We start from the raw sequence: 22,442 nt of genomic DNA on the forward strand, positions 1-22,442 counted from the left end.
TAGCAGGATCATATCTAATACAAGACAGCACTGCAGCTCTCTTTAGCTTTACTTTGGAATGAGTGAACTTGATGCTTTCTCGCTAACACCAGGGCTGTCAGGAGTAACAACACTGTAGGGTGAGAGGAGAATCACGCTGTGGGATTCAGCACAGCAGCTGAACGGCAGAGAGGATTATGATGATTTGGTTCTTATGAACATGTACCTGCTTCTTCTGCTATGTGTGTATACAGCGCCTGGCTCTGTGGCGACCCTCTCCTGATTGGCCCCTTGGGGTGCTATCACAGTGCAAATATTTAATAATAATAACAGCTGTTCTCTGATATAACCATCCACTCGAGTGGAGAAGATAATTTAGCTTACCAGATGGAAGCCTGTGCTTCATTTAGGCTTAATGCAATGGGAAGCATTGGCTGATGACCTTGGTATGATCTCTCTCCTAAATCCCTGCATGACAGTATGACTAGGTAAATGACAAGAGCTGATTTTTCTTAGTTGTAAAAAATTAGTTTCTTAATATTACATTTCTTTTCCTTTCTACGTGTAAATAATAAATTCTTGCCGTTTCAGTCAGACCAGTCGTGTGCAACCCATGGGCTGCTTGCGGCCTAATCAGCACACAGCTGCAACCCCCTGTGACCTCCTCAGGGCCATACTGATAGTATATATAGAGAGTGGATGCGGCCCACATAACACATGGAGAGCTGCATGCACGGCACACAATGATAAATAGGTTGAGAACCACTGAGTCAGATACCCATTTAGCAAGGCTGTGAGCTGTTAAATAGCTGCTGTGTTCCAGAGGAGACTGTATTTCAGGGATAGCTGAAATGGAGCCTGTGCATGAACGAGTTGTTGAGTGCTTTGGGATCTGGTTTGCAGGAGCTGGGACTTTAAGGAAAACAATAATTATCGAGACTCATGACGAAATCACGAGAGTTAACAACACTGCTGCTGCAGCAGCATCGTTTAGCAGGGATTTGCTGCTTCCCACAGTTCTGCAGTGGGGGTGGCTGCCTACTGTGCCAGTGCTGGCCATGCATATAGGGCCCGTGGGCCCCAAGAGGATGTGGGGGGCGAATATGCCGAACGCCCATGGTTACTACGGCCAGTGTGCAGCATTCACGATGAAATACTGTCTCTGGGCATTACCAACATGTGGCCTGTCTTGGGGCGGGGGGGGGGGGGCATATTCCTGTAGCCTTAAACCCCACATCCAGCACTGGAGGGCACCAGAGCCCCAGGCAGCTTGCCAGCACTAAACATGGCCCAACACCTATCCCTTCCTTTGAACCCAACGCAGTGAAGGCCATTCCCCCTCTCTGCCAGGATCCAATATGGCCTCCCGCAGCCTTGTCACTGCTGAGGTTCGCCAGGCCCTCATCCAAGATGGCGGCGCCCCAAGCCAACATGGCAGCTCCCGCGCACGCGGTTGCCAGTAACTGACGTGGCGGAGAGAACGTGTGGTTCAGAGGGGCACTGAAGCCTACGAAGGAAACTGCCAGGACGTAAGATGGCGGCAATAGAGATCCGGCTGCCGGTGGCCCGCAAGCTGGTGGGCCAGAGCCTGGCGCAGGGGAGTGACAAGCACTTGGTGGCTCCGGGGGACACGATCACCACAGACACGGGCTACATGAGGTGAGGGGCCTCCCCCAGATTTCTCTTCCCCCCATCTCAGAGCCTGAGGCTGTGGGGCAGGGTCCCTTATCCCCCCAGGCATGGGGCTGTGGGGCAGGGTCCCCCGTCCCCCCAGCGCATGGGCTATGGAGTCCCTTATCCCACCAAACATGAGGCTATGGCGCTGCCACACGCCCCCAGGGTTCCTTATCCCTCAGACATGTGGCTAGGGTGCAGCCCAGCCCCCCTCCTCAGGGCGTGGGTTATGGGGCAGGGTCCTTTTGCCCCCCTGCATCCCAGTGGCAGCCCTCCCTTTCCCCCCATCCCAGCAGCTACGGCTATGGGGCAGGCTCCCTTATACTGCACAGAATGGGGCTATGCTGCAGCTTCCCTGCCCCCGTTCCGAGGGTTTGGGGATAGGGTCTCTTCCCCCACACCATCCCAGTGGCAAGGGTTGCTGGGAATTAACAGAGGAGTTCTCCTTTAATCCCTGTTTTTTTGGGGGGCTGCTCATTCCTCCCTGCCCCTGCTTCTTGAGTTGCAGAAAACAGCTTCTCCTGGGGGCTGGGGCTGCAAGCAAGAGTCATTGTAGTTACTCAGGTGACCCCTGAACAGTTGCTTGCCCTGCTTTGGTCCCCGTCCTCCCCCCAGCTCACCTTGCTGGTGAGGAGTCTGGTGGGTCTTTTTTATCTGGCTGTAAATTTCTCAGTGCCCCCACTCTGTTGCTCGTCTCATGCTTAGAGCTGGTCCTAAGTCACTCTCCCTATCTGCAGTCTTGGGAAGGGGCTTATCAGTCTCACTTATAGCTGGACCACCAGTGCACATGAGGATGGAGGCTGAGCTGTGTCACCACCTGCAGGTATCTTTATTTCACAGACTCTTCGCTGGGAACCGGATAGAGAGAGAGAGACAGACCTCAGCCTTAGAGTGGTGGGGAAATAGCCCCTTTTCACTTTCCTGTTTTAATTCTAGGGAGCTTGGGGACTCTTTTCCTAATAATTCTGTGACTGCTCTAAGCCTGGGGTGCAAAAACGTGGGTTGGCCCCAGGGTGGTCGGGATGGCAGATGGATGTGTGGATGTTTGATGTGTTCTTTTTCGGCAGGGGCCATGGCACGTATATGGGAGAGGAGAAACTTGTAGCATCGGTAGCAGGTGCTGTGGAGAGAGTGAACAAACTGATCTGTGTCAAAGCTCTGAAAACCAGGTGAGAACAGGCTTTGGGGCAGAAGCCATTTTCTGAACCTATTTAGAAATCAGATGCTCCTTCTGTGTAACTCCTAGTGCCGCGTATCCCACTTAACGACTTTAGAGTGGGTGGGCATAAACCAATAGATGGTCTCAGTGTGTCCCCAACAGTGGGAGATGTTTGGAAATGAGTTGGGGTGAATGTAGAAATTGTCAGACTTTATCAGATCAATGCTTCCATCTACACCAGACTGGTGGATTTCATAACCATATTATTCATGGATTGTTAGACCAGAAAGGACCATTAGATCATTTAATCTAACCTGTGTAACACAGGCCAGAGAATTACTCCTGTATTGAGCCCAATTATAAATCCCTGGAAATAAACGTTAGTACTGGAAACACTAATGCTACAGTTTGCACAGACTCCAGTGCTGTGACTCGGCCCTGCTTTCTTTTAATGCTATGTTTTTAATTAGTGTCATGCTGATACATATACTTGAATCGAGTGGTGTATCTGAGCCAGTACGGGAAGAAGTTTGTATGAACAGAATTTCCCTTTTTGTCTTGCTCCTAGGTATAATGGCGAAGTTGGTGACATTGTGGTTGGGAGAGTCACAGAGGTAAGGCGAAGGAGATCCCGGCCGCTGTTTCCTGCCAATGACTTCCTGACAACGTACTAAAACCAGAATTATGCTTGTCCTATATTTAAAATGTAAGAGTGTTAATGAGTACGGTTTAGTAGTGACAACATAGGACTGTCATTGGTGCGTCTGTGTCTGATGGATGACATTTCTAGTGCGCCCAGCACCTTAGCATCCAGGCTTTTTAGGGCCTGCCACTGGGCACTGAGGGAATTCAGCATCCTAACTGTATCGGGCCTTTCCTTTGTTAAGATCTTTAATTCTATTCCAGGCTGTGCTGCTGTGTGACGTTAAGGAAGTCATTGCCCATCTGTAGAATGGAGATGATATCAGCCTTCTGGATTAAAGGGACACAGTTAATGTAATATTTGGTTGGAGTCTTAAAAATTGAGTTAAAAGTCGTTTTGTGTGCTACAGCTGTGCCTGAGACCCCCTGTTAATGTTCTGAGTGGATGTATGTACCAGGTGGGGTATGTTCACATACACGGAGAACAGGACAAATCTCGTCACTTACTCCTCTTCATTTGTCTGTATGAAGTTCTTTGGTTGGTGTGGATTGCTGGGGACTGTGGTTCTACTGGCCATTGAAAGTCCTGCTCCACTGGTAAGCACATGCTTGATGTTTCAGAATAACGGAGGAATTTCTCTTACCTCCCCCTCAGGTTCAGCAGAAACGATGGAAGGTGGAGACCAATGCCAGGCTGGATTCAGTCTTGCTTCTCTCATCCATGAACCTACCAGGAGGGGAGCTGGTGAGTGAAATCCCAAATAGCGTGTTGCCAGATTACTTTCTTGCTGCTCAACGGCAGCAGATGTGAGGAGCTAGGCGCTGAGATGAGCTGCGAGGCTGGGTGTCTCTTTCCTCAGTTGCTGCTGCAAGTGCAGCATTGGTGGCCAGCTAATTCATCTGTGCGTGCAAGTCTGCAGGTTAATCAGCTGTACCCCTTTCCAGGACCTTCTGCACAAAGGCAGCTCATCCTATCAAGTGTCATTCCTTCTACATAACTGATACCCTCAGTGGGTAGGACTACACTTGAAGCTGGAGATGGAATGCGCAGCTGGGGGGAGACATACCCACGTTCGCCCTGATCAAGCTAGCATGCTAAAAATAGTGTGTAGCTGCAGCAGCCTTGAGTGCGTGCCCGCCAAGAGGCACTAGGTATGTACTTGGCCAGCTGGCCCCTCCTGTTGCTCGTGCTGCATTTTTAGCATGCTAGCTCAATCAGCGCGAACACAGGTATGTCTGCTTAAGCTCAGAATCCCATTCCCAGCTTGAAGTGTAGACATGCGTCTGTTCATGTAGCTGTTGCACGTTTTACTCTTCTGGGTTATGGGAATTGTGGCACTCTGAGATAGAAGAGACGTATTGGGTCCCATCCAATCTGCTACCCTCATGCTGGCCAGGCAGGATTGTTCCTACAGTATATTCTCCAGTGCCTTACCCTACTGCTGGAAGCATTTTGATTGGGTATCCCTTGATCTATAGAAAGAGGCAGGTGGTAGGATTAGAACTGAAGGACAGGTGCTCTACCTGCTGATCTAAGGAGGCTTTGCCCTCTAGCTTGTGGTGGCAGAGCTTTGTGAGGGGGGCAGAATTAAAATGGATGGGGATCAGTTACTTTTTCACATAACTTTTCCTCCCTTTGTGCTTTTCAGAGGAGGAGATCAGCGGAGGATGAGCTTGCAATGAGGGACTATCTACAGGAAGGGGATCTTATCAGCGTATCCTTCCTTCATTTGTATTTAGGCAGGAGACCTCTGTGGGTCTTTGGTGCATAGCCAAATGCCGGCAGATTAACTCTCTCTGCTAATCAGAACGTGAGCCTTCCTTCTTCCTGTGTGTGACCTGAGCCAAGAGTTCTCTCCTCCACCACTGACTGAAATAGGTGGGACAGGAGGGTATGTTATACTCACCTTTGTTTCCAAATGACATTTTTCTGCCTCCCCAGTTCTGTCTGGCTTTAGGTCCCATTTTTGCCTAAACAGTAGGTGTATCATGGTCAGGAGCACTGGACAGCCTCTCCATGAGGCTCTAATCCTGTTCTGGGATGCTTGCTTGAAGGAAGCATCTGTCCTAGGATGGCTGTCGGAGGGAAACAACATGCACACACCATCCCTGAAGGCAGAGATCATCTGCTGATCATTGTGGGAGACACTCAATCTTAGACTCTATAATCTGTCTTATCTGGCGGTCTCCCAGGCTTATCAGGCTGGTCTGACTCCCAGTTTTGATGCTGGTCCCTAAATCCTTCACCTTCCGTTTGCTGCTTCTGCACGTTTGCCCTCCCTCCCCACTTCCCAAGGACTAATTGGTGGTGTGCTAGCCGGGGGGGTGGACCTGGGCTTGTGGGCCTGTGTTGTCTTGGGGGCAGATATGTCACTTTGTCACTTCGTAGCCTGTATTGCACAGTCCTGTGTGAGGCTACCAGGCTGAGAAAAAAGACTGAGCTTTGAGCCTCTAGGCTGGCCTGAAATGACAAGGAAGGTACCATCAGACAGCAGTGCTGGGGATTGGTGAAGAACTATGGGATAAAGGGAAACTCCACCTGACTATTTCATTTGTGGGTTGCCCAGTGGGAGGGATGGGAGGTGGGGAATGAAGGCTGGTGGGGCCGGTTGGAGGCAGACTTCTCTTTTCCTTAAGCAGCACTCCCAGGCAGAAGTCCAGGCAGTATTTTCTGATGGGGCTGTATCACTGCACACGCGGAGTCTGAAATACGGGAAGGTGAGGTACCGAGCAGGCTGCTACTTTTCCTTGTCACTGGAATTTGTATGGCTGTACACCAGCATAACTGAGAGCAGAGTTGGCTCCCGAGTGAGGGGTCCTTCGGCATGAAGGGATCTAGATAAGAACAAGATATGGTTACTAACCTATATCTTCAGGCTGGGAAGATGAAAGGACCGGGGCCCAAAGTGAAATAAAATGCAAAATCCCCCCAGTGTGAAATGAATCTTGTCCATTTGCCCTTTAACCCTCCCTATCAGCAATTACAGATTGTGAACCCCTGCTGGGTATCAGAACCCTGGGGAGAAATCGCCCTTGGCTGAAACTTCCTGATAGCTCTTCCTGCCCAGAACCGCCTGTGACTTTTCCTTCTCTCTCTTGCCCCAGACTCGGGGGCTTTATGTGCTTGGCATTTATCTCTGGTTTTGTGTGTTGAAATAAGCCAATGGGCCATTTGTACCTAGGCTGCAGTTCAGGGTTATCAGGCCCGGGATATTAGCACTTCAAAGCTGAATGCGGAGCAGGATTACTGTACAAAGGGTGAAGGACGGCGACTGGATCAAATGTGCTGCTAAATGGAGCCTCTCTCATTCTTTGCCTTTTAGGAAGGCTGGATGGAGTGTTGGTGCAATCACAATATTAGTATTTCTCTCACTGAACACTTCCGTAGCACTGTGTCTTCAAGTATCAGAGGGGTAGCCGTGTTAGTCTGGATCTGTAAAAGCAACAAAGAATCCTGTGGCACCTTATAGACTAACAGACGTTTTGCAGCATGAGCTTTCGTGGGTGAATACCCACTTCTTCAGATGCAAGTGGGTATTCACCCACGAAAGCTCATGCTGCAAAACGTCTGTTAGTCTATAAGGTGCCACAGGATTCTTTGTGTCTTCAAAGCGCTGCCTGGGCATTAGTTAATCCTCCCAGCACGCTGGAGGCAGGCAGGGTTGATATCCCCATTTCCCAGACAGGGACAGCAAAGCACTGAGTTGAAGTTGGTTGGCTCCCAGACCACCAGTGGAGTTGGTGTCAGTGGTCAGGCCACACCCCTCTCACGTTAAGTGTCACTCTCCCCTTCAGCTTGGCCAGGGTGTGCTTGTTCAGGTCTCTCCCTCCCTCGTGAAACGCCAAAAGACTCACTTCCATGATCTGCCCTGTGGTGCCTCCGTGATCCTTGGCAACAACGGCTTCATCTGGATCTACCCAACGCCTGAGCAGAAGGATGAAGAGGCAGGGGGCTTTGTCACCAATCTGGAGGTGAGGAAACAGTGCTTCAGCGGTGGTTGGGTTGGTTAGTTTCTCGTCAAAAGGCCTTTTTATCAAGCTGTATTTCAAGAGCCTGGTATCTGTGGTAAAGGGAACCTATGTCCAGGGAAAGTGCTAACCTAGGCTCTCACACATTTCATAGCATGGCCCATGCTTGAATAAAGAGATTGTCACCGCAGCATCTCCCCTTCTGTTCACAATCACGGAATGTCCCGGGGGACACGACAACAGTTGCTTTTACGTGGAACACAATAAGGAAATATTTATATCTGTAGCTGTCTGCTAGTGTGAATTAGCAGCTGGAAACAAGGAAGGGAGCCACCACCATGGGAGCAGGCAGGTCTCCGGGAACCGCCACACCTGGCTCAGTCTGCACCCCCGTGATTTGTTCACATACCTAATGCACAGTGAACTGCTAGCCAAATTCTTAGCTCTTTACTATTGACCAGCAAACCGCAGGAATCCTAGCTGAAACACTGGACTGTTCCATTAGTACTGCCTGTGTGGAGTGAGTTGGCTTGTGTGGGGAGATTGCCAGGGACTTTTCCTTGCACAGACAGCTGCATAGCTTCATGATCATAGTCTGCTGCCCTGTGGGACACCCAGGTTTAGTACTCGGTCCCGATCTCTCTTGTCCCTCTGGTGTGTGCTGCAGGCATGGCGCACTCAGCCAATTTAAGGAACAGCATCAGTGGGCTACAAAAAGCTGCAGTTCCGCTTTTGGATGGCAAAACATTGCCCGAGACATGGAATTTTAGGTGGGGAAGTGGAGGGGAGGTACAGATGGGGAATTGGGGGAATTTTCAGACAAAGAGTTGCCTGCCTGAACATCCAGGCTTCTTTTATAGTGGAGCTTATCGTGGGCAGTGAGTAGCTGTTGACCAGAACTGATAGACCACATTCCTTACCTGGCAGCGTGGAAAGAACCCAAGATTCCTGGCTCCCAGTCCTTACTTTAATCACTAGTTCCCCTGCCTCCTTAGACATTTGAATTCACTTTCAGGGAGCGAAGCTGTATTACGTAAATGATGCAAGTAACTGGATGTGGTTTTAGGTTTGGAGTGACACTTGCATTGTCCTAGATCTCCAGTACTTCCTTGCAGATTCATCCCTTTCTCACATTCCGTGTCTTTTCCCTTTTATCCTTGCTTCCCTCTCAGCCAGTCTCCTTACATGACCGGGAGGTAATCTCACGACTCCGGAACTGCATCCTGGCTCTGGTTGCTCAGAAGCTGATGCTCTACGACACCAGCATTGTGTACTGCTACGAGGCCTCCCTTCCCCATCAGGTATTGAGTCCAGTTGCTGCTTTCTTCACTCCCTGCTGCACAGGCCATACCACTGTACCCCAAAGCTTTCATTTCCTGGGATCCACCCAGAAGGTCCTTGTCGTAAGTGGCAATATGATGTCCTCTGTCATAGCGTGAAGCAGATACCTGTGGAAAGGTTGGGATGGGGATGGGTTGAAAATCCCTACATCTGGTAAGGTTCAACTTGGGCTCTATAGAAACAACTATCTCCTTCACTAGCAATGGCAAGTTTTCTTCCCTGGGTGAAAGAACAGCCCCTTCCTCTCTGATCCTTGTCAAACCTGTTGGGTTTGGAATTGCACCAGGGTAGGGTGAGGTGAGGAGGAGGTGTCTCACATTACAATGGAAGGTCAGAGTTTTGTCTTCTCTCTTCCATATGCACATCCCCTGCCAATGCTGGAAGGTTCCTGGTGCCAGACTTTCTGTAGCTGGATATGGTGCAGTCAACACCCCTTTGCCCCGTGATTTGTTAATGATTTTAATGCCATATGCTATCACATAGATCCCATCAACAAGCCTTCGTTGTTCTCCTGTCCTCACCAAACAGACAGAGATTTAAACGGTCTCCTGCTTTCATGTCCGGTGTCAGCCTCCCAGGCACGAGGGGACATGCAGTCAAGCTCCACCTCCAATATAATGCTCCCTCTTAAGTACCGAAGCATATGATTTAGGAAGGGCTGTGGTGTCTCTGTGCCCTCAACTCCTCAGTAGGTATAGAAATGTAGGACTGGAAGGGATCTTGAGAGGTCTTCTAGTCCAGTCCCCTGCACTTGTGGCAGGACTAAATATTATCTAGACCATCCCTGACAGACTAGGCAAGACTCACTTAGTTCCCTTCTCATGGGTAAGTTTGCTGTCAGGACTTGGGGCATCTATCATGATTGTTGCCAGTAGAGAGAGTCTGCGTGGGCCACAGCCCCCAGTGTTTCCATATGCTGCATTAACACCTGCCTGCAGTTCATTGCCCTGTGCACCTGGCAGGGCCTCATCCACTTCATGTGCGGGGGTCACAACTGCAAATGTTGCTCTTCTCCTTTTCACTGCAGATCAAGGACATTCTCAAACCAGAGGTGATGCAGGAAATTGTGCTGGAGACCCGGCAGAGGTTGTTGGGACTGGAGGGATGAGGGAAGGAGACATGGCAGCTTGGAGTTCCGCCAAAGCAGCATTGACTCCCCAACCCCCTAAATGTCTTTCCAGAGCTCAGAAAATACCTGACTCTCCCTGTCTCATTTCTGGGATTCCTTCTGGTTTGTAGGGCAGTGTAAACCCCTCAGCCTGCAGACTGGACGTATGCTTTGTGAAGAGCAGCTGCCACTGTTGCCATGGTGGGCAATGTGCTTCTAAACTGCCCCTAACGTGGTCCACATTGTTAGAGGACAGAGGAAACAAGGTATTTTGTTTTGCCTTATGGTTCCCCCACCACCCCCGTTCCTCCCCTGATCACGTTAGCAGTCCTAGCAGTGGTTGATCTTGACAGCGATAGGAGCTCTACCAATGTGTCCTTTATTCAAGGGACACATTTTACCCCTCAAGACCCACATTGCAGCTACCCATCTCCACAGGACAGGACTCGTCGCCGAGCCTGTGAATGGTTATGTCAGCGTGCTGTGCGGATCTCTCTGCCCCCTTCCAAACACACACTGGATTTGGATGTTCAGTTTTTGCATTTTCTGTGCTTACAATATAGCGCACAGAATGGTACAAAAACCCGCTGGTGCCGGGTGGCCATCTCACTGCGTATTGAGTGCCCATAGGTAGTAGGCAGGCAAGGTGCTTTGATCCTCCAGAGCAAAAGGCGTCTTCCTCTCATGCGCGGAAGTGATGATCCCAAGTGTTTTATTTTGTAGGTCTGATACTGTGAGCGACTCTGATTGTGAAGGGTTTAGCTGTTGTTTCCTACTAGAGGGTTTTTTTATTTTGTTTTTTTAAAATCTTCAATAAAGAATGTTTTTTGAGAGAGAATCTGTGAGTCGTTTGTTTGGATGAGCCTGTGTCCCACCATGATGAACTGGGGCTCACTAAGGAACCACTCTTAGGTCAAGTCCTTCCTGTACAAGGACGTCAGTGGCTGCACTAAATCCTGCTGGGTCCCATCTCTACATCCTGCCTGCACAGAAGTGTCCGACGCATCCTAAGGTGCTGCTGGCTGCCTTTCCCTCTCCTCCGCACCCACTCTTCATCAAGACTTTGCCCACCTCCCTCCATGGGGCATCTTGCCCCGCATGGTGCGCCTGTGTGTTGTCCGTGTGCTCAGCCTGGCCTTGCTTGCAGTGGCTCCTACACAATAGTTGCTTCCCTGAAAGATCTTGGGGGAATTAGGTCAGGACCATCCATGCCATCCTAAGGGAGGTGGGAGGACTCCTCATCCCTTAAAATGTGGGTCCTCCCTGGGATCCTCAGGAGGGTGTGAGGTTAGTGAGTAGAGCAGGGTACGTTGAGTCAAGATTCGTGTTCAGGTTCCTGTTCGGCCACTGTCTGCCATTTCTCTGTGCCTCAGTTTTCTCTGTCTGTAAAGTGGGGATGATGCCAGTTTCATAAGGTGGGGTCAGAGACTGAATTAATTGGCTTGTAAAGTGCTTGGATATTCTGGCGGCAGTGGGCCCATTGCAAAGTGAAAAGCCATTGATAGAACTAAGAAACTTGTCCTGTTTGTCATTTAATCTCATACGGATATTGAAAATCCTCCGCTCAGCCCTTTCCTGCGGGAGCCTTTGCTCCAAGACTTTCCTTGGGAAGCAGAAATATGCCTCAATTTGCCTTCCATCTCCTTCGGGTTGCCCCCTGCAGTTGCCTTTGACTAAGCACTAGGTGGCAGTTTCCACTCAAGTTTGCAGAATTTCAGCCTGCTGCACTAAGCTTTCTATTGCATCGTCCAGCTCACAGCTGTTAAATGAGTATGTTGCATGTTCCATGTAATGCACTCTGTGCGGCAAGGCCCAGGAACCTTGAGCGACCAGAGCTACTATCTGCATCTGAGATTTGAGAACATTTCCTACTACACACTGCGACAAACACATCATCAAACTGGGAGGAAAAGTCTGGAGAGATTACCTCCTTAAAAGCTGCAGCCTGTGAACAATGCAGGCACCTCTGCCATTCAAGTATTCATGGAGAAAAACAACCCAAGAAGACTTAACCACAGGGGTGTCCTTACACTGTTACCCTGCACATGTTAGAATTGGTTAGCAGCATTTATTTTCCTTGTATGATAGCACATTATATTTTTTTACCCAAGTCACTGAGTCAAGATTTTGTTTGTTGCTGGAGGGAGGGAGTTGGGGGATTTTTTTGCCCAGTGTTAGTACGTAGCTTTCAAATGCTATTGGGTGTGGAGCAATATAAGTAGCAAGACTGTATTCAGCAATGGTTCCTGCTTTCCAAGGGGATTGCCTCAAGTAAAAGGAGGGCAGGTGAATTACCCACATTCTACCCTGTATCCTTATCTATTCTCTGCTTTCAAACCATGTTCAGCACCTTAACCTGGTTTAAAAGTGGGCTGAGGGATGAAATTACTGCTCTTCGCTGCCTCCCAGGAGTGTTGTCAGTTGACATCCAGAAATGGCTTGATTGGAAATTGCTATGTGAATGTAAAATATTGCCATATTTCTGGACCTCTGGCAACCTCACACGAAACCCCGTAATGGTTCTTGGAGGGAGGGGGAGTGCAGATGGGCTTAAGCCTTTCTTGAAAGTGGTTTAGCTAATATGGTTGAAGGATGTGAGAGAAACCAATTTCCAAAGGAGATTAGTGCCAGTGGAGACCGAGTTGCTTGGCTTGGATTTAGAGCTCAGGACTATCTTTCCTCCCAGCTCTCTGCTGTAACCACGGGACCTCCTCTTGTCACCACCAAGCTCAGGTTCAGGAATGGAGGAAGCAAAGAGCATGTGATGCCTCTTCTTGAGTGGCTCTCTAATCAAAATGGCCCGTGTTCAGGCTCAATTTTCAGAGGAAGAACAAGGAAGGGCATTTATCTAACAGAAAATGTACAATGTCTTTGCCTGCATGTTATGAGACCGCCTTCCATGCTCCAGTTTGTCTTTCACCAGCCCCATCTCCCTCTCGCATGCCTATGTGGGTCACACAGGTTGAGATGCATGGATCTGCAGCCAGAGATGGGTGAGAAGTTAGTTAAAAATCCAGCCCATCTGTTTCAAATCTGAGCTTTTTGTTTCCTTTTGGTTTTAGCAGAGGAAGTTTCCAGCTCTTAGTTAGATTGTTTGGACGTGTCAAACAGGTGAAGGTGTGTGAACATATCAATTACTGTGAAGCCAAGTAACTGGTCCTGTTGGGCAGGGGGTCTGAACAGAAGCATGAGCACAGGTAACGGGCTATTTCCTTTCATGTGTTCTAAGAAATATAACCTGATATTTTTCTAAATGGCCGCTAGAGGTCTCCAGTGGTCTATTCAAATCCTGCTAGTGCACCAAACCCACAACTAAACCCTGCAGGTTATTTGCAAAGGGCATTTCTGGAGTTCACTTAGTCTCTTTATTCAATTCCTGAACTGACATGTTCCCTTATCTGAGTAGGTCACTTTTGATTCCTGCCCTTCCCCATCACTTGCACTGAGAGGGAGATGAACCTAGGCTGGCATTTTCAAGAGAGTCTGAGGCTGTTAGGTGCCCAACTCCCATTAAAATGGGGTACCTAACTCCCTTAGGCACAATTGAAAATCCCAACCTTTGTGAGAAGAGGATCCATCACTGTCTTCTCATGAAGGACCATAAGCCTGCCCTGACAGTTACCCTGGGGGATGGGCAAAGAGTTTAAAACTTGGAGCTGATTGTTTCAGAGACTTGGCAATCTTTAAGCACTGTTGCTGTGCTTGTCCTTCTCTGAAACAGAGATGGAGCAGTCCCTGCCCCAAGGAGTTGACAGTCTAAATGACTGAAATAGCTAACAACAGGATTTATAGACTCTGCAAACAGCCCTGAAAAACAGATTGGCTTGGGGGATCAGCTAGATGGCTGCATTCAGAGAATGCTGCCAGGTTCCTGAACTTGTGCTTTTGGAAAAGAAACATCAAGCTTGCAGCCCATCCTCTGGGAAGAGCAAATAAGCAGCAGTGAGATAAGAGAAATAATCCCATGCAGTGCTTCATTGACATCTCTAAATCAAGGGAGGAAAGCTCATGTTGCCAGATGCCCAAGACAGAATTACAGGGAACAATGGGTAGAATGCGGTGGGATACAGTGGAATTTGTTGGTACATGGTAGACAACATAAATGGGGTTAGTCATTTTACAGAGTCAGTCGTAACCTAATGGGAGAAGGTGACGTTTATGGCTTGTCTACAGAGGGAAGTTGTCCTGGAATAAAGTAGAGGGTGAATTTAAAGCATGATAGCTATTCTGCAGTAACTCCCTGTATGGGTGTTCTTTTTCCTTTAAATATAAGTGTGTCTTTTCCTGGTTTAGCTTAATCCACTTCCAAAATGGACTATGCTAAATCAGAAGAAGGCAGTCTTTTTCCAGCATAACAGCGTTCACAGGGGGAGTTCTTCTGGAATAGTTTATTCTGCAATAGTTATTCTGGTCTATTCCCCCCTGTAGACAAGTCCTTTGAGAGAGTAGTGAGCCAGCGAGTACGATGGGTCGGTCAGGTGAGAGATTCAACCTGGGGAGTAGTCTGAGCGAGAGTTGCCAGGAGTGGAGTTGCATGGAGTTGCCTGAAGGAGTAGACAGGAACAGCACTGAGTGAGTAGACATGGAGAACAGTGGGTGCCATTGAAAACAAATGATAATTACTGCTTATGTAATTAGGTTTATTGTGGGAATTCCACTCAGTGGGCCTGATCCTGTGCAGTGCCAAGTACTCTCTGAGAGCAACATCAACAACTGCTCGGTGTACTGCGCGCCTGGCAGGATCAGGCCACAAGACTTGGAAATGCTGCAGAAATCTCAGTGGCCACATACCCTAATGTGGTAAATGACTCTCTTCCACGGCACCCACCCGGGTAATTATAATGTCAGAGGGGAAGGCTCAGAGTAGGTCTGCAAGGAGCTGTCTGGCAAGCAGGAGCCCACCGGTGTGCTGGGCGCTGTGTGAGCACATAGCAAAAGTCCTTGCCCCACACATCTTACAGTCTAATCCCACCCGCCAGCCGAAGGGGGAAAGGGAGGCCGTGGTGGTATCCCCATTCTACAGGTGGGGAAACAGAGGCACGGGATAGTTTGACTTGCACGTGCTCAGGGTCACATAGGAATGGTAAAGTGGTGGTGGGGGGTCACTCCCACTAGAGACCCCCTCCCCAAACTGAGGTGGGCTTGTCAGCCAATTGGGTACAATTCCTCCCTGTCGCCTCTGATCTCACCCCCTTCCCCTCCCCCCTCCGCCCCTTCCTTCGCCCCGCCCCCGCCCGCTGCGTGCCCCGCCCCCCGCAGCCTCGCTCGGGCGCCAGCGGGTTCCCGTCATGGCCGCCGTGTGCCGCGGGCTCCTCTCGCCCTGACCGAGCCGGCCGGGAGCGGACCCCCCCCCCCCGCCCGGTGCCGGTGAGAGCCCCGCGGCGGCGGGCCGGGAGGCGGCGGGAGGCGGCGCGGGGATGTGACTGGCCGGGGGGAGCCGGGAACTCGCAGCCGCCCCGGGGGGGGCCCCCGGCCCCTTAGCCCGCCTCACCCGTCAGTGCCCCCGCTCCCCCCAGACGGCAGCCTTGCCCCCACCCCTCCGGGGTCCCCTCCCTGCCCTCCACCCCAAGGGGCTTCCCCGCTCCTCAGACTAGGCCTTGACTCCCCCGCTTTGATTCCTCTCTACCCCCCCCCAGGTGTGTGATCTCCCCTCCCCCCCCCAGCGCTGAGCAGCCCCCTCTTTGTTTCCTCCCCCCACCCCAGACTGGGGTTTGACACCCTCTCCCTGAGGTTCTGCCCCTTGTCCTATTGGAGTTCTGGCCCCCGGGACCATTCAGGGCATGTGAGGATTAGGGTTCTTGGCCTCTCTAATTCCCATGTCAAGCTTTGGGATGAGCAGAAGCCATAGCCTTGCTATAACTCACCAAGCAGGCCTTTCAAAGCGTTAAGCTCCCCAATTGGGATGAAGCCAGCCCGGTCACCCCAGCTTGACCTTTTCTGGCTGCTGTGCAGAAACCTTCCTCCTGGAGAGCATCACTGGACTAACGCCTCTTTCCTGCCACCAGCATTGAATGGCCAGAGTAGAGTGGCATCTATATCCTTCATGAACAATAAGGAACAAGCCAGGGTTGGCTTCTCTGCCTTATAAGCAGCAAGCTGGTGCAGATGGGTAATTCGTTACCCATGTTATCGTGATGATTGTTATTGCTTCTGCTCCAAAATGATCCTGAAGTGCCCAATCACCTGCTTCACTTTACCCAGTGCATCGGAGAGGTAGCAGTGGTAAGAGTGGCAGAAAACCTGTTATCGGAGAAGGCAGATCTGTTGGGCTTGGATGACTGCAAGTTCCACTGAAACACCCCCCCTCACTCAAAAATCATTATGGATCCTCAAAGAATTTGAACTGTCTGCACCTTGTTTGTTTGGAAATCTAAAATGACTCTAACACACTTGACTCTCTCTGACTTTAGTAATACTTGAAGCCAAATCACTGGCTTTTTGGCCTTTATTAACTAAGTGCTATGCAAAAGAAAAGGAAAAAAAGAAACCTTGACACTGATTGCAATGGGAATGACTATTTCCTGCCTGGGTGACCCTATATGTGGTTTTCTTATTGGTAAGATGAACTAGTTCCCACTTACTCAGTGGAAGACTTATTACAGACAAGAACTTGAAACTTTGGTAACATTTGTTGTAGCTACTAAGTAAATGGAACATCTTATAACTCACAGCTTTGCATAAAGCCACCTGAAGAGTCTTGTTGCAGTTTTTAAAGTGTGGAAAGAATCTGTGCACCTGACTGAACTCTCTGCTTAAAGTGAGCAGTTTGCTGATGCAGTAAACGCATCAAACACACACATCTAAAATATTATTTTACTTCCAAATTCTTTGCCAACCTGGAAGATCAGGGATCTCCGTCTCCACACCCTTCTTGTCCTGGGAAAGATTGCCTATCGTTACTTTATGGGGCAGCAGCCTGGAAAAGTTCTTGGGGACCAGAGGAGGCCAAGTCTGCCTGCCCTGCACTTTATCAAAGGAGCAGTGAAGAAAGAATCATCTAGGCATGGAGGCCCACATTGCAATGTCTTCGTGGAACACGGTAGGTGTTTTGATTGGTGCCCCATTTGATTTGTAGTTAGCCTGCAAATTAGTGTTTTGTTAAATTGTATGAAATGGTTTTAAAAAGAAGTGTATTAGCTGTTGTCTTCCCTCTTCTGCTCCCTAAGGTTTCTGGTGACCCCTCTGTATGATCAGCTGGTAAGATAATAATTTTTTCATGGTTAGATTGCTGTTTTCCGAGTTTTGTGAAACCCCAGTGGGCATTCTTATATAACTAACTGCAGGGAAAGCAACTTCTTCATAATGTTATCCAGGGCAGACGTTTTAGAAACATTTTTTTTTTTTTTTTTTTTAATCCTTTGAATTTTGTATGTAAAAGATTTGGACAAATTGACTCTAGTGAGGATGCTATGCTTAATGTCACGACTAACTTTTTTTGCATCTATTTAAAGGGCAACTGAAATATCACACTTGTATTTACTATAGTAGTAACACCCGAGACAAAGAGAACTGCTTTGTTTGTTTTTTACTTTGTGTGTTTGACAACTTTTGTGGATGCTCAGTTTCATTGTGTTCCTAGGTAGCCAGGGAGGCCTGTATTATGATGCTCATGGAAGCAGAGGTGTTAGTCTGTGTGAAGCACCTTGCAGGACTGGGAGCTTAGTGTCACCTTGTGTTTATGTGGGCCTTGCACCCAGTAACAGGGGACAGAAATGTGATTTTTAAAGTGGTCGTCCCCCCCCCCCCCCCAAAAAAAAAGTGGGGGTGGCAGTGGGATTCAGGGCCTTATTTATTTTGTAAGGAGACTTAATTTGTGAAACTATTCTTCATCCTGAATTTCCCAGAGGGTCTAGGAAATTCAATAGCATTCTTAGTATTATTTGCAGATGGATGCTGTAGAAGTTTTGAGTGTGTTAAAATATTAAAATAATCAATGATTAAAAATGATTTGTATTTCTCCCCTCTTCCCACACAATGTGTCCGTGCAGTGATTGTTTAAAAAGTGAAGCTAATCCTTGGGAAACTGGATTATAAGCCTGTGACAGCTGTGGTATCAGTGGCACGTTCCCACTGCTGAAACACTCCAAACCAAGTATTTTATTATTTTTTTAATCAAATATACATATCTGCCCCATCTCTGTTGCCTCTGTGCTTCTCTATACAGAGCTTCAAGCTTAGATGGGTTGGAGCGAGAAACAGAGCTCTAAACTGCAAGTAACACAATATTCCAACCAAGTTTGGTGTTTTGATCTGGGAGACAAGGCAGAAATCCTGCTTTTTGATCATTTAACAGGAATAGACAGAAGGTAACTTTTTGTCAAGATGACATGAGGTCAGAAGAACCCAGCACGTTTACAAGAAAAAATATTGTCTATAATGGCAATACTCCATATGTCCACAAGAGACCTCAGTGTCTTGATTAAAAAAAGAATACAACTTGAAAGGGAACCTCAAGACCAGGGTGGCATGCGAGCTGATTTTTAATGGCAGGCTGAGGTCCCGGCTGCTGGCCCCGCTCAGGGAACCCCAGGCCGGTAGCGGGCTGAGTGGAGCTGGTGACTGAGACCCCGGCTGGCAGGAGCCGGTGGCCGGAACCCCAGACTGGCAGTGGGCTGAGCGGGGCCCCGGCCCTGCTCAGCCCCCTGCCAGCCCAGAGTCCCGGTTGCCGGTCCCGCTCAGCCTGCTGCTGGCCTGGATGGACAGAACCCCGGGCTGGCAGTGCGCTGAGCGGGGCCAGCGGCTGGAACCCCGGCTGGCAGGAGCCGGCAGATGGAACTCCAGACCGGCAGCGGGCTCTGGGGTCCTGGCCGCCGGACCCGCTCAGCCCGCTGCTGCTCTGGGGTTCTGGACACCGGCCCCTTGCCAGCCTGGGGACCCCGCCGGAACATAGAAGTGAAAGTAAGGCGGAGCGTGCACGCTTGGAGCTGGCCAATGCTGGGGCACTCTGCTGCGGCTGGAGACACGGCACGTGGCGTGCTCCCAGCTGGGGTCCTGCTGGCTGCCGGAACTCTCCGGCAGGCTGGCGCTGGTGGCTCCGTGCACCGGACTAAGCAGCAGGCAGTCAGGCAAGTGAAAGGGGCGGGCGGGAGGCGCGGTGGAGGTGTCTGCATCCGAGCCTGTCCTGCTGCCCCTCTCTCGCCACTGTGGCTGGATACCAGGGCACTACAGGCACGTGCCGTCCCTGCAGCGTGCACAGCTGCGACCCCTCAGGGGGAAGGGGAAGGGAGTGGTAGGCCAGGGGGTCTTTTGCCACTGCCCCCCATTTGCCTGCAGATGCAGTGCCCCAACACAGCTGGCCCACAGCTCCCTTGGCAGGAACAGGAACAGCATGGGGCAGGGACCCATCCAGGTAACCCGGCAGCAACTGGGACTGTCCCAGGCCAGCCCCAAGCCCCCTCCCCCTCCAGGACTTTCCCCTACACACACACCCCAGCCCCCTGCCCTGAGCCCCTCATGCCACCCAACCCTGACTCCTGAACCCCCCATGCTCCTAGCCCTGACTCCTGCATCATCCACATCCCCACCCCCTGCCCTGAGCCCCCTAATCCCCTGCCCTGAGTGCTCCCCCCACACCCACACATCCCCAGCCCCTGAGCTCCTCCCCCCCTTAGGGGGGTTGCAATATGACAGTACCTGTAAGAAAATTAAGTTACTTTCACCCCTGCTGGAACCCCAGACCAGCAGTGGACTGAGTGGAGCCAGCGGTGGGCTGAGCAGCTCATCCCGGTGCTGGTCTGGGGTTCCGGCCTCCGGCCCCGCTCAGCCCACTGCCAGCCTGGGGTACCGGCAGCCAGCCCAGGGCTCTGCTCCTGGCCTCGACCCAGCGCTCTTCAGTCACCCCCTGCTGTATCCCACACTGGAAAACTCAGCAAGGAGAAGGGAGGGCAAGGATCACACTGAACTGATAACATCTGCATTTTAATTTTATTTTAAATGACGCTTCTTAAATATTTTAAAAACCTTATTTACTTTAAATACAACAATAGTTTATTTATATAATATAGATTTATAGAGAGAGACCTTCTAAAAACGTTAAAATGTATTACCGGCACACGAAACCTTTAATTACAGTCAACTTGGCACATCACTTCCAAAAGGTTGCCTTCCCCTGCTCAAGACTGTTACATCTGTTAAGGGGACTGCAAAAGTTCAGTCTCACTTATCCACATGATTAAAAGCTTCTTCTCTTATAATCCCTCTGAGTATATGAAGTGGCTCTCAGTAGCACAGCTAGTGTTTAAGACTCTGTTGCTGTTTCTAGTTATTCATTCCTGTTTTGGGCTTGGCATAAAAACATAGCTCCTGGCTGAAACCTTGCCTACAAAATCTTATCTTGGGAATGAATTATATGTAATTTTTAAAAAACAGTCTGGCTGTTTAGGTTGTAGAGAGGAAAAAATAGCTTCAGGTGCTCCCCATCTCTCTAAAATTGCATATCAGTAGTGTTTTTGCCATGTAAAGAAAATAGTCCTTAATCTGTCTTTACAGCCTCTTTGGTATATAGACAGAGAATATTCATATTTCATATCCTATTCATAAAGCTGCTGTGGATCATATTGTATAAAAACAAATTGGGATTCTTTTCAGGATTTTAAAATCTAATTGTTTTATGTAATTTCTCTTTAGTATTTTCATTACGTGGTTTCCTGTAAGATCTAAATCAGTGTGTGTATGTTCTCTGCCATAGTGTGTGCACCAGCTTGTCCCGCAGAAAGTCAGGTGTCTTGTTTTCTGTCAAATCTAATGCGTATTTAAAGAAAAACTGAAGGCTGGGCTACCCAAGGTAAGGTCTCAAAGAAGGCACCTATGTCAGGAGATAGTTGAGAGAGGAGCAGCTGGAGTGGCTTGTCGCCCTCAGCATTGTCTGTTTAAAATAACATTATATTTGGCCTTGGCACAAAGGTGATCTATTGAATTTTTAATATTCTTTTTATAAATCTCTTAGCAAAGTCCATGTCAGTCTGTGTCTTTTAAAAATGATTCTGTCAGTCTTAAAGTTCCAAGGAAGGAGAGTTTATAAAAATAATTAATGGCAAAAATGCATTGATAGGTTTAACTCTACTGTACATAGAATTTCCCCAGGAGAGAGCAGAATCCCATTGAGTGGACATTATGTATGGGATATCTGTCACCCTTACATCAAGTAGTGACTTATTTAATAAGCTGTCCCATTGATTTCAGTGGAACCACTTTCAGAGCTAAGTTCTATTTAATATAAGATTGACAGAATCACACCCATATGAATCTTTAAAAAAAATCTCAAATGCCTGAGTGTTCTGCAATGTTAGTTGGTTAGCAACGTGGTTAAAGTGTAAGTAAGTTTGGATATCCACAATGTACATCAAAACAGCCTTCATGAGAGTAACTCCATTTTTTAGCTGTTAATTATATAGTGCCAATAATGTCCTACGTGCTCTCGACATGTAAAAAGACAAATCTTCAGACCCTTGGCCTCACTAATGTCCATCTGTTCTACTGGAGTGGTGCAAAGGAGCCTTGAATCTCCCCTACATGGGCAGTTGAAGCTTTCCCCGCCATGGGGGAATCCTCTGCTGGTGTACAGCCACCAGAGCTTCTGACCCTTCCTTCTTCCCTCCCTGACCTGATATCGGAGCTGTTCTGTGGGCTGGAGTTCACTGTGATTCTCACCAGGATAATGGCTTCTAGGGAGGGCAGTTCCAAGCCAGTTACAGCATCCTTTAGAGCAGTGGTTTTCAAAGCTGGTCCGCCGCTTTTCAGGGAAAGCCCCTGGCGGGCCGGGCCGGTTTGTTTACCTGCCGCGTCCACGGGTTCAGCTGATCGCAGCTCCCACTGGCCGCGGTTTGCCACACAAGGCCAATGGGGGCTGCAGGAAGGGTGGCCAGCACATCCCTTGGCCCACACCGCTTCTTGCAGCCCCCATTGGCCTAGAGCGGCGAACTGTGGCCAGTGGGAGCTGCGATCAGCTGAACCTGCGGACGTGGCAGGTAAACAAACCGGCCCGGCCCACCAGGGGCTTTCCCTGAACAAGCAGCGGACTGGCTTTGAGAACCACTGCCTTAGAGTACTTTAACTTGCACCATGGGCAACTTCAGTTCCTGGCCGGCCTAGGATTAGGGGAAGTGGAAAGGCCACCTGTACCTCTCCTCCTCATATGCTGAGCTCATGCTTCTTTCAACTGAGTATTGAGCCCAGGGTCATTCCCCTGAAGAGTGTACAATCTATGTCTGCTCTCTCTATTAAGAAAAGCTCATTCCTCTGAGGCATGCAGTATTTTGTACAAAATGGAATGATATATGGCTTATTTAGCATTGTAAGACAGTTGTACATAATAATACAACCATATTATATTAAATACAAATGACAGTTAATGGAATGCTAAAGCACTCGTCAAAAAATGCAAAATTGAAGTTCTCATAATCTTAACCTGCCCTTTTTGCACTCATGGAGCCTTCATTTACCCTTGGTCTGCAGTTGCTCAGCTCCTTTCCAAATGAACTGAAGTGTGAGTGCATATCTGAGGGCAGAACTACGCCCACAGAATATTAAAATATACATTTGGGTTAGTAATAAAAAAAATTTCATATGTAT

General features: G+C 49.1%; 2 protein-coding genes across 4 annotated transcripts in view; both read left to right on the forward strand.

Moving 5' to 3' along the window:
• The first annotated feature begins 1,387 nt into the window (after nucleotides 1-1,387).
• EXOSC2 (exosome component 2) lies at nucleotides 1,388-10,710 on the forward strand. Its single transcript, XM_044993182.1, has 9 exons — nucleotides 1,388-1,638; nucleotides 2,721-2,822; nucleotides 3,381-3,426; nucleotides 4,110-4,199; nucleotides 5,104-5,169; nucleotides 6,104-6,172; nucleotides 7,250-7,426; nucleotides 8,596-8,724; nucleotides 9,792-10,710. Exons 1-9 carry the CDS (start codon nucleotides 1,514-1,516, stop codon nucleotides 9,870-9,872), a joined length of 885 nt encoding a protein of 294 aa, XP_044849117.1. The 5' UTR covers nucleotides 1,388-1,513; the 3' UTR covers nucleotides 9,873-10,710.
• Nucleotides 10,711-15,331: 4,621 nt separating this feature from the next.
• ABL1 (ABL proto-oncogene 1, non-receptor tyrosine kinase) overlaps nucleotides 15,332-22,442 on the forward strand; it is a 111,967-nt gene continuing 104,856 nt past the window's right edge. Inside the window, exon 1 of one of the 3 annotated variants that reach the window (XM_044992605.1) lies at nucleotides 15,332-16,911. In XM_044992605.1, coding sequence (XP_044848540.1) covers nucleotides 16,876-16,911 — 36 coding nt within the window. In that variant the 5' untranslated portion in view covers nucleotides 15,332-16,875. The remainder of the gene's footprint in view (nucleotides 16,912-22,442) is intronic. The other 2 variants (XM_044992607.1, XM_044992610.1) reach the window with 2 other exon arrangements.

The sequence above is a fragment of the Mauremys mutica genome, chromosome 18, assembly GCF_020497125.1.
Source record: "Mauremys mutica isolate MM-2020 ecotype Southern chromosome 18, ASM2049712v1, whole genome shotgun sequence".
In the NCBI taxonomy this organism is placed as follows: domain Eukaryota; kingdom Metazoa; phylum Chordata; order Testudines; family Geoemydidae; genus Mauremys; species Mauremys mutica.